At 47.7% G+C, this 12329-nt stretch overlaps 1 protein-coding gene across 1 annotated transcript in view; it reads left to right on the top strand.

Moving 5' to 3' along the window:
* The first annotated feature begins 1797 nt into the window (after nucleotides 1–1797).
* Nucleotides 1798–12329, top strand: part of SHISA4 (shisa family member 4) — a 68581-nt gene continuing 58049 nt past the window's right edge. Inside the window, exon 1 of the mRNA XM_089653627.1 lies at nucleotides 1798–2287. Within this exon, the coding sequence (XP_089509753.1) occupies nucleotides 2230–2287 (58 nt within the window). The 5' untranslated portion in view covers nucleotides 1798–2229. The remainder of the gene's footprint in view (nucleotides 2288–12329) is intronic.

Below are 12329 nucleotides of genomic sequence, written 5' to 3'. Positions count from 1 at the left end.
ACATTGCTAAGTACTTCCAGGATGTTGCTAAGTGAGGCCTAGTTATTACTTCTCACCCCCACCATCACAGGAGTGTTTTTTTCTCTGATTCAGACCTCCTCACATGCTCTTTCTCTCCCCTGATGTAGTAGCTATGAGCTCAACATCTGAGAACTCACTTCTATGATGGAAGAGATGAGCAGTGATGACTAGGGCCTAAGTTAGCAACATCCTGGGAGTATTCCAGTCAGGCTCCATGAGGTACATAAATGGCCTCCACCTATAGCAAAGGCATTATTTAACTTTAGGCATAGCTGCACAATTTGTTTTGATCTGTATAGGCAGCTTTTTGGTAAAGGTGACCTATCCCTTTAAAGCACGGTCGTCAAAATGGCGGCACTCCAGCTTTTGCCAAACTACAAGCCCCATGAGGCATTGCAAGATTGACAGTTACAAGCATGACTCCCAAAGGCAGAGGCGTGATGGGACTTGTAGTTTTGCAACAGCTGGAGGGCCGCCAGTTTGACATCCCTGCTTTAAAGTAACAATGCTTTATAACTGCTTTAACAATTGCTCCCTTTGAGCTCAGTGTAGGGTTGCCACCTCATATAACTGAACACATATCAATTACACAGGTTCTGTGGCTGATTAAGGTGGAAATTAAACTCACCTACTGCTTTTTTCTGCATTAAATTAGCCTCAGAACCTGTGTAATTAATGTGTTCTGTTTTAACCACTTGCTATCCGCGCTATAGCCGAATGACAGCTACAGCGCGTTTATCCAGTTCTGGGAGGGTGTAATATGACGTCCTCCCAGAATGCGCCCCCCAACAAGCTCCGTCATCGCTGTGTCCTACGTATATAGCTGATCACGTGATGAGGTAAAAGGCCAATCACAGTGGCCTTTTACCACGTGATCAGCTGTGTCCAATGACACAGTAGATCACGCAGTAAATACAGTTGACAGTTATCTGCAGTACTCACCTCATGCTGTCACAGTGTGAAAAAAGTGCTGCCGATAACCGGCAGCTGTCAGAGAGCAGATCGGCACTGATCACCAAGGTACTGATGATCAGTGCCCTGCAGTGCCACCCATCAGCCCCTCCCACCAGTGCCCATCAGTGCTGCCCAGCAATTGTGCCCATCACTGCCGGCAAAATGTTATAATAGAAACAAAGAAAGGCTTTTTTTTTCAAATTGTTTTATTTTTTGCACTATAAACAAAAGAGCAAACACCCAGTGGCGATTAAATACCACCAAAAAAATGGTCTATTTGTGTGGGAAAAAATGACAAAAATTTAATTTGGGTATAATGTTGCATGACTGCGCAATTGTCATTCAAAGTGTGACAGCACTGAAAACTCAAAATTGGCCTGGCCAAGAAGGGGGTAAAAGTGTCCGCTAGGCAAGTGGTTTTTAAAGGGATGAGGTGGCAACCCTTGTTCAGTGGCATTGGGATTCGCACCTGAACTCCAGTCATGTTCACTGAACCCAGGTACATTTGGTATTCACTGAGGGAAATGTGTCCAGCTCATCAGGAACCAGCCGAAATTCGTAGAGTATTTCCTTTACTCTTCCCACAGTAGAACAGAAAAGCATTTCTCTTGCCGCCTGCATACCTGTGGCCAGGCTGGCTGTCACGATGGCCCACACTTTCTGTGGTTTTGGAGACAGGAAGTGAAGCCACAGACAGCAATAAAAGTGATCTAGGTCCACGCCCTTCTGTACTGTATCCCAAACCAAACCACGTTTTCCTGAGGACACCCTGTCACGTCATGCCATATTCATATGGAAAGGGTTTTCTATAAGCAGTCTGTGGAGGGTCAGGCCCACAGGAAGGAGACAAGACAGCCAAGAAGTGTGCTCCTACAAATAAGCAGGGAGAGGACAGGAACCGTTGGAAATAGCCAGTTTCTTTTTTTGTACCACCCCTATGACGGTGTGTAATCTAATACACGTCGCCTCGCCATTCGGTGCATAGATAAACGAGAGCATGGCTTCTTTTAGGCCTGGTCCCCCCTATGTTTGTGTGTGTCTCATGACAAGTGCCTGATGTAGACGTTCCCAGAACAGAGCCAGCACTCGGGAGGTTTACGTGTAGCAGTGAGAGGCGAAGTGTGGAGGAGAAGGCTGGCCGAAGCTGCGCCTCTTTCATACATTCATATTTACACGCAGGCTCCGAGCCGCTGGAGACAGGGAGCCTCAGACACTGACTGCCTCCTCCCAGCGCCTACAGCAGTGCTACTGAAGATGGCACCGCAACTTCTGGGAGCCGCCTGGATCCTACTTCATGTCATGTCACCTCTGGGTAAGTCGGGGGCTACACCCTTCACGAAAGCTCCGTTGGTTTCTAGCTGTATGAGCTACATGATAGCACACCACTTCAATGCCGGGTTTATTTGGCGTGGGGTGGGTGCCCATAGACTTCTGAGGGGAGCAGCTTCGCCTGGAGATGCATAAACAGGGCATCTTGGTTCTGCTGAGCTTCATGAAGGGGAGGTGGGCGAAGGTGGCAAATGCACTTCTTGGGGGGTTACTTTCGAGGTCTAGACTGGTTTATGTAGCTGGGAGGAAGGGAGGGGATGAAAAAGATCGGAACATCATGTTTACATAGCTTTTTGGGAGAGGGGGTTACTTTAGAGATCTAGGTTTGGGTGTGACAGCAGAGAACAGGACAGGTTTACCTAGGTTTGGGGGTGACAGCAGATAATGGGACAGGTTTCCCTAGGTTTGGGGGTGACAGCAGATAACGGGACAGGTTTCCCTAGGTTTGGGGGTGACAGCAGATAACGGGACAGGTTTACCTAGGTTTGGGTGTGACAGCAGAGAACGGGACAGGTTTACCTAGGTTTGAAGGTGACAGCAGATAACGGGACAGGTTTACCTAGGTTTGGGTGTGACAGCAGAGAACGGGACAGGTTTACCTAGGTTTGGGGGTGACAGCAGAGTACGGGACAGATTTCCCTAGGTTTGGAGGTGGCAGCAGAGAACGGGACAGGTTTACCTAGGTTTGGGTGTGACAGCAGATAACGGGACAGGTTTACCTAGGTTTGGAGGTGACAGCAGATAACGGGACAGGTTTACCTAGGTTTGGGTGTGACAGCAGATAACGGGACAGGTTTACCTAGGTTTGGAGGTGACAGCAGATAACGGGACAGGTTTACCTAGGTTTGGGTGTGACAGCAGATAACGGGACAGGTTTACCTAGGTTTGGAGGTGACAGCAGATAACGGGACAGGTTTACCTAGGTTTGGAGGTGACAGCAGAGAACGGGACAGGTTTACCTAGGTTTGGGGGTGACAGCAGAGTACGGGACAGGTTTCCCTAGGTTTGGAGGTGACAGCAGAGAACGGGACAGGTTTACCTAGGTTTGGGGGTGACAGCAGAGTACGGGACAGGTTTCCCTAGGTTTGGGGTGACAGCAGAGAACGGGACAGGTTTACCTAGGTTTGGGTGTGACAGCAGATAACGGGACAGGTTTCCCTAGGTTTGGAGGTGACAGCAGAGAACGGAACAGGTTTACCTAGGTTTGGGGGTGACAGCAGAGAACGGGACAGGTTTCCCTAGGTTTGGGGTGACAGCAGAGAACAGGACAGGTTTACCTAGGTTTGGGTGTGACAGCAGATAACGGGACAGGTTTACCTAGGTTTGGAGGTGACAGCAGAGAACGGGACAGGTTTACCTAGGTTTGGGGGTGACAGCAGAGTACGGGACAGGTTTCCCTAGGTTTGGGGTGACAGCAGAGAACGGGACAGGTTTCCATAGATTTGAGGGTGACAGCAGAGAACGGGACAGGTTTCCATAGGTTTGAGGGTGACAGCAGAGAACGGGACAGGTTTACATAGGTTTGAGGGTGACAGCAGAGAACGGGACAGATTTACCTAGGTTTGGGGGTGACAGCAGAGAATGGGACAGGTTCAACTAGGTTTGGAGGTGACAGCAGAGAACGGGACAGGTTTACCTAGCTTGGGGCTGGGGGGTGATAATAGAGATAGGGACAGGTTTACACAACTTATGGGTGACAATAGAGATCGGGGCAGGTTTACACAGCTTAGGGGTGACAAAAATGATCAGGACAGGTTCACATAGCTGGGGGGGGGGGGGGGTTACAGTAGTGATCAGGACAGATTTGCATAGCGGGGGGGGGGTTACAGTAGCGATGGGGACAGATTTACATAGCGGGGGGGTGACAGTAGAGATTGGGACAGATCTATGTAGCTGGGGGGTGACAAAAGAGATCGGAACAGGTTTATATAGCTGGGGGGATGACAATCGAATTCAGGACAGGTTTACATAGTGGGGGGGGTGGGATAGCGATTAGGAGCGGTTTACGTAGCTGGGGGGGGGGGGGGTGACAATAGAGATGAGGACAGGTTCACATTGGTTGGCAGTGACAATAGAAACCGGGACAGGTTTACACAGACACAGCATAGAGGTGACAATAGAGATCAGGATAGGTTACACATAGTGTGGGGGGGGGGTTGGGGGGTGTTACAGTAGGGATCAGGACAGATTTACATAGCGGGGGGGATTGATAGTGGAGATTTAGGACAGATCTTCGTAGCTAGAGGGTGACAAAAGAGATCTGGACAGGTTTATATAGCTGGGGGGATGACAATAGAAATCAGGACAGGTTTACATAGTAGGGGGAGTGAGCATACAGATTGGGACAAGTTTACATAGCTTGGGGGTGACAGCAGAGAACGGGACAGGACAGGTTTACTTAACTTGGGGGTTACAGTAGAGATTGGGACAGGTTTACATAGCGCGGCGTGACAGTAGAGATTGGGACAGGTTTACTTAATTTGGGAGTAACAATAGAGATCGGGACGGACTGGTTTACATAGCTCGGCGTGACAATAGAGATCAGGACAGGTTCACATAGCTGTTTGTGGGGGGGGGGGTTACAGTAGAGATCAGAACAGATTTAGGGTGCGCGCGGGGGGTGGGGGGAAATGGGTTGACAGGAGACACTTATGGACAGGTTTACATAGCCGGGGGGGGGTGACAATAGAGATCAAGACCAGTTTACATAGGAGGGTGACAGTAGAGCATCGGTTTTCGTAGCTCGGGGAGTGACAGTAGAGATCAGGACAGCTTTATGTAGCTGCGGGGTTTACTGAGATCGGAACAAGTTTACATATCTGGGGAGTGGTGACAGTAGGGATTGTCAATGGTTTATGTAACTGGGGCGATGACAGTGGAGATCAGGACAGGTTTACGTACCTAGCCGACTGACAGTTTCCAAGGCATAGGGACCATAGACCTGAGCTTCATGAATATAGTCCATCTGGTGTTTGCCATACCATGTTTGAGGAAATGGATTGGATGGCCCTGGAACCCTAGGTGGATGTTACTTGGTATATGCGATTGGTATTATCAAAATTGTACTAATATTATCCTGATTGGGCATCTAGGTGATATGTGGGCTGCTTACATACATCAAGGAACTCCCATGGGAAATCTCTGGATAGAAGTATAATGGTTGGTTCAAAATATTGGCGTGCCACACCAAAAAGGTGAAATCCAAAAAAGAGGTTTTATTCCGAACATGTAGTCAACTTAATAGAAAAGAGTTAGTGTTACTAAACCCACAACCATAAAATCAGTCTATATGCAGTAAAGCATTCTTGTTATACTCACTGTGGAACCTAAGGGGTTAATCCTCTGCATTGTGTAAAAATGCTGTTTGATCTTGACTTCTCTGATCCTCCCCTTCTTCCAGTGCCCCTCTCTTATCTCCAGGAGACACTCTGCAGTTTGGTGTGTATTGCTAGAGTTTTTTTTTTTCTTGGGAAAGTGCATGTGATCAGCACAAGGCCAATCAGCACTGTGCTGACAGAGGTCAGGGGTCCTGCATCCTCCTAGAGCAGAAAGAAAACTCCTACAAGCTTTATCCAGTACTCTGCTGGACACTGATCGAAGTTACAAGACTGCTGTAACTGCTGATGAGAAAAGGTATTTAGCAGTTTATAGTTACTAAAATAATTGCATTTCCATGTTGTACTGTGGGAGACCAGATATAGTGAATGCAGGGTCTGCATCATCACTCTCCCCGCTTCCTGCTCTCACAGGAGACACAGGCAGTAACGGGAGCCATAGTCACCTTCTGCTGTCAGTCAAACTCCTGTGAGGAGGGAGCAGGGGGAGGCTTTCTGGCTCTGAGTCTGGCTATGGACCCACATAGCGTGGCTCTGGAGCATGCCTGCACAGGTGACTTCTAAGCACATGGCTTGCTCAGGGGGCAGCTAGAGGAATGAGGAGTGAACAGTGCCAATGCAGAAGAGAAGGTAAGGGACAACCCTGTGCAATACGATGGCACAGAGCAGGCAAGTATAACATCTTTTTTATTTTAGATTTAAAAAAATATTCTTTACAATTATTTTAAATATAGCTTTTTTGTGGTTATAATATGGCAAGGAGAAAATGGGTCTCTGTACTGAGTATTTGTCTTCAGATGATAGATGACAGTTTACTGATGGTCTTAGGAGCATGAAAAACCTCAGACAGCCTTCGATGACATATAGGGTTGCCACCTATTTGGTGTATTACCAACCTGGCTGATAAGAATGGGTTTTGTATTAGTAATAGGAAAGAGATCATGAGGCTGGTATTTTTCCCAGAAAAGGCAGCAAATTTAAAGTGGAACTAAACCATTGGCTAGTATTATAACTGATCACATGTTCAGCATAATGACCAAAACAGATCAAACAAAGGCTAAGATGGTAGGTTCCTTGGATGTAAAGGATAGCAGGGTTTTGTTCTGCATTAATGAAACAAAGTGATCAAAGAGGTAAAAAATCTGTAGGCCTAATTCATAAAGCTGCACAGAGCTCAGGATTACATTCCAGAATACCAGATCGCAGTCTTAGACCAAGGGTTTTCCTTCTACCTTTAAGTGATTGGAAACTGGAAAATAAAGCTGTAAGGATATCCCTAGTATAACCTCTCCCAGCAAGCTTCAGTATTTGTTAGTGTCTTTAGGTATACAGGCATCTTTTCAGACTCCTATTTTATTCTTGGGACCGGTAAAATCTCAAACCATTTGTGGCCACTGTGGTTGAACAGAAATGGTTCTATCGATTGACTTCTGTACCGCCCTGTCGGTATTTTATTGCAAAATCAGCACTATAGACAATAGGTTGCAGCGGTGACCTGCGTATTCTGATGGTGGGAGATTCTCCCCGCTGTCAGAATACAATGACACAGTTGGGAGGATTCTCCCATCCACATCAGATGTGTGGATGGGGGAATTGGCTCAATTTTTTCCTTCAGCCGCCGGTTTCCCCATATAGAATAAATCTTCATTCCTGCTTCAGTTGTAACCTAAAATGTTAGATTTACCTTCACTTTTATTGCTGATGACATTTGTAATCAGGACAATTAAAGTAGAACTTCACTCTCTCAATCAATAGATAGGAAAGTATATCATATTTACTCATTGTAAAAGTTTTTTTACATTTCTTCAGATACATCCTGGTTTCTGGCCTCGGCAAATGATGTTATACATCCCAGGAGTCTTCAGGAGGAAAGGAGGGGCTTTCACAGCTAAGCACACCCTCCTGCCTGCATGCTTGAGCGAAGGGTAGATAGATTCCAGGAAGTAAATGTTACATGAATCATCTGCCCTTGCTCAGGATGGCTGCCGCTAAAAATTCCTGTGCCTGTATTGCATAGTGAAGCACAGCGACCTAGTGATGATGTCACTGGGTCTAAAATAAGTTATGGTATGAAAACAGGTTCTGTTTAATCATTTCATTACCATGATAAATTACTGGGGGGACTGGGCATGACCCAGCAGTCTTGGTCCATGTTGGAACCAATGACAGAATACATGGAAGGTGGAGGCTCCTGAAGAATCAATTTAAAAAACTAGGCTGCAAGTTGAAGGGAAGGACCTCCAAGGTGATATGCTCTGAAATATTACCTGTGCCATGCGCAGCTCCGGAAAGATGGGAAGATTGGAGAACTCAATGCATGGCTGAAGACCTGGTGTAAGAGGGAAGGATTTGGGTTTCTAGAGCACTGGGCTGACTTTTCATTGGGGTGCAACATATATGCTAGAGATGGTTTGCACCTAAATGGAAGGGGGTCTGCTGTGCTTGGGGAGAGGTTATTGGGAAGGCTGGAGGAGTATTTAAACTAGGTTCGAGGGGGGAGGGAGAATTAGATTATAACGGGGTAGACAGATCAGACAGTACTTATTGGTGGTGTCAGAGAGACAGGGTAAATAGGAAAGGTGGTGGTGTTTGTCTCTATGTGAGAAGTGATCTCCGAGCGAGTGGGAAAGAGGACCTAGTTGATGGAGAGTGTGATGAGGCTGAAGTATTATGGGTGGAACTGCATATGGGTGTGCGTACTACAAAGGTAAACATTGGAGTTTGTTATAGGCCTCCCAGTGTTAATGAGGAGGTGGAGACTCAGCTCCTTCAACAGATCAAAAGGGCTGGAACAGTGATAATAATGGGGGATTTTAACTACCCGGAAAATGGTACTGCAGGAACAGTTAAAGGGTTAAAATTTTTGAACCTGCTACAGGACATTACAGGGGTAAATCTACATGCTACTGTAACCGCCATCCTCAACCAACTTCTTGGAAAACCCCCCACAGCTGAACTGGAGCTTGATCAGGTGCACTGGGTTCTGGGCCCCCGCCAGTCCTCTACATCTTCTACTGCTAATACCTCTATTTTGCCTCCCAGAGACGTTCTCTGCCGGGTCCATTTTTACACGTTAAAGGGAGAAATACTACGCCGCGCTTGGACTGCTTGTCCAATTGACTTTGATGGAGTTATGATCCATATATACCCTGACCTCTCTAGGCAAACCCGTATGATGTGGGGGATGCTGCGACCCTTGCTGGAGGTAATTTGTGAGGCTGGGGTAACGTGCCGCTGGGGCTATCCATTCCATCTCATCATCTGTAAAGAAGGGGCTGAGTTACCTCTTTGCTCTCCGGACAAACTACTCGCACTTTTTAACCTCCTGCTGGGCAAGTCTGCTGTTGAGGTGCCAAATTGGCTGGACTCTCTACTGCATTCGGATGCTTCAGCTGCTTCATTTCCGAGGCTGCAGAGGCTCAGGAGGCCCCGATCCAGAGCTTCAAGCCAAGACTCTGTCAGGAGGAGACCCCCTAGGCCTACGCCTGCTGTTCCCGATGATTGATTGGTCCTTTTGCTTGTTACTGTCTGGGTCTCATTGTACCAGGGGCTGCTTAGGGATAATGGAGGGGGCTTCGTGCTTTCCTCTTCCCTTGTCTCCTGAATGTGGGGCGACTCTTTTTTTTTTTCTACTGTTTTTGTTTTTGACTTGGACACCTGATTTTTGCATTTAGGGTGATAACCTCTGTTTTTGATGGATCCAGGTGCTGGAAAGGTCGCTACTGTAACCTACGTTTTTTAATGACATCTGGAGCTCTGTTTGTTGTTTGGTGGGGGTGAGGGGCTTGGTTCCCAGCTGGCCTGGTTCTGTTGGCTAGGTATTATGCCGGTATTATCTCTCCAGGCCGTTCGGGAGGTGGTTGCTTGGCCTCCTCCTCACCTTTCGGTGTGGGGGATGCCTCTGGGGGGGGGGGGGTGGGATGTGCCCCTCCTTTTGGCCATCTATGTGGGTCACACTGTTGGCCCTATGTGATACCTTGCTGCTACCTTTTTCATTATTTGATATTGTCTTACCTGCCCCTGCATATTGTTAACTGCTGTTTGCTTGGGGGGGTGGGGGTGCATTTTACAGTTTCCCGGTCCCCCTGTGCCTTTGGAGTGTGGATTGGCTACCCCGGATTTTTGGTCCTCCTCTTGCCTGGACTCCCAGGACGGATTGGGGGTGTCCTCTCCTCTGCTCCGATGGTGGTAGGAGGACATATATGTGGTTTCCCAGTGTTGTTCCTCAGTGGATCCTAGGGGGAAACTCTCTTACCTGTGTATGCTATACTCCCTCTCTTTATCTTTTGTGTGCCTTTTCTTACTTATCTCTTCTCTTCTGACCTCACCCGCCTGCTGTTTTGTTTTGACTCCTCATAGGGATAATCCTTGTGGAGGTGCTTCGTTCTCCTCCCAGGGACTTCAGTTTGTCCACTATTGTATATATTTCCCATTCCACTCCTCTCCTTTTTACCCTTTCTCTCCCCCACATTCCCTCCTTCTCACCCCCCCCCCTTTTTTTTTTTTTTTTTGTTTCCCACCTGGGGCCCCATGTCGGGCCTCTCTCCTTGTTTAGCAGTTTCTCCTGGCCTCCTTCCATCGTGGGTTCCTTGAAGATAGCCACTCTTAATACTTGGGGTCTCAACACCCCCGAAGAGCGATCGCGGCTGCTGGTTGACCTCAAAAAGAGACTCAAATTGCCTTTCTACAGGAAACACACTTCAAATATGATCATATTCTGAAATTAACTAATTAAGGTTTTCCGTGGGTGTATCACAGTTCTTCCCCCATTTCTAAATCCAAAGGTGTTAGTATTTTGATCGGCAGTGCAGTGACGTGGTCGTGTGTCTCATTGTGGTCGGACCCGCTTAGCCGTTTTCTGTTGCTTAAGGGCACGATTCAGGGAGTGCAGTATGCCTTCATCAACGTCTATTTCCCCAGTGTGGACCAGGTTCAATTCTTGCATGCTCTGCTACCCATTCTTTTGGGCTTTGTCGAGGGGACTTTGATTTTTGGGGGATCTTAATTTTGCAATGTATCCCTTGCTGGATGTTTCTCAGGGCTCCTCTTATCTTTCCTGTGCTTGTCTCCGATGCTTGAAGGGTGACTTACAGCTCTTACGCTTAGTTGACCCGTGGCATCTGCTGAATCCCCAGGGTCGTGACTACTCCTTTTTTTTTTTTTTTCCCCTGTTCATCATACCTATTCTCGTCTCGACTATCTTTTGATCTCACACTCAGCTTCACTGCGGTGCTCCGCTCACAGATTGATGTTATCTCCTTCTCGGACCATGCTCCGGTTTATCTTACCCTTCGACTGGACTCATTGACCCGAGGCCCCCCTCTTGGAGATTGAACGAGACCCTCCTTCAGTCCCCAGATACCTTCAATGCCTTGCGAACAGCTCTGGCAGAGTATTTTGCGACTACTACTGATTCGGTGGCCAACCCCCTCATGGTTTGGGAGGCCCATATTCCAGTGATTAGAGGCCTTTTGATTTGTGCAGGAGCACATCTCAAGCGAGAGCGTTCTCATCAGATTGACAGCTTATTGCAGGACCTTGGCAGGTTGGAGCACTCCCATAAAGCGTCTTTGGCGCGGGCCACCTATCTAGAACTCTCCAGAGTTCGTGAGGACTTGCGATCCCTTCTCTATCTCAAGACCAAACAAAAATTGGCCTGGGCCCGTCGCTTTATGTATGAATTTTCCAATAAACCGGGTACTCTGCTGGTGAGGGCTCGTCGGGCCCCCGAACCTACATTCCACATGTCCAAAATTGTTTGGATCAGAAATTGACTAAGTCAGCCGATATTGCTGCCGAATTCCATAGGTATTATCGTGATCTCTACAATTTTTAGGCTATTCTTCACTGAGAGTCCCCCCCACACACACAAGGGGCACCTTTCCCTCTCTCCTATATTTCAGCCTAGGGTATGCCGTCTCTTACCCCAGAGATTTGTGCAGAGTTAGAGGCCCCTATCACTTTGGAGGAACTTGGAGTTGCTTTGGCCCAGTCAAAGCCCAAGAATGCCCCTGGGCCTGACGGATTTACTCCGACCTATTACCGGACCTTTCTTGATGTCCTCTCTCCCCAATTTTTCTCGGCTCTCAATTCCATTGTCCAAGGACATCCTTTGCCTTGTGATACCCTCAGGGCGTACATCTCTCTGATACCTAAAGAGGGCAAAGACCCTTCCAGGTGTGGAAATTACAAGCTGATTGCTCTACTGAACTCGGATCTGAAATTATTTGCCAGGATTTTGGCAAACAGGTTGTTACCACACTTATCGTCTTTCATTCACCGGGATCAGGCTGGGTTCGTCCCTCTACGGGAACTGAGAGACAACACTGAGAGTCCTTAACCTGATTCATTTGGCCAGAACCTCTCGCCGCCCCCTTCTTCTGCTCTCTACGGATGCAGGGAAGGCCTTCAACAGGGTCAGTTGGCGGTTCATTATGCCCACTTTGCGTCATATTGGCCTGGGACCAGCTATGATGTCATGGATTTCCTCTCTCTACTCTTGCCCCTCTGCGGCCGTTAAGGGCAATGAGACTAGGTTGGACTTTTTTGACATAACAAATGGCATTCGGCAGGGCTGCCCCATTTCTTCATTGATTTTCGTGCTTTCCTTGGAACCTTTTCTCTGCACGATTCGAAGAGATCCAAATATTCCTGGCTTACTCAAGCCCTCCGGGGCTCATAAGGTGGCTG

This window comes from Staurois parvus, unplaced genomic scaffold (genome assembly GCF_062004578.1).
Source record: "Staurois parvus isolate SC_StPar_1 unplaced genomic scaffold, SC_StPar_1.0 ptg000717l, whole genome shotgun sequence".
Classification (NCBI taxonomy): Eukaryota; Metazoa; Chordata; class Amphibia; order Anura; family Ranidae; genus Staurois; species Staurois parvus.
Note: the sequence above shows the minus strand (reverse complement) of the source record. Positions and strands in the feature narration are given on the sequence as shown.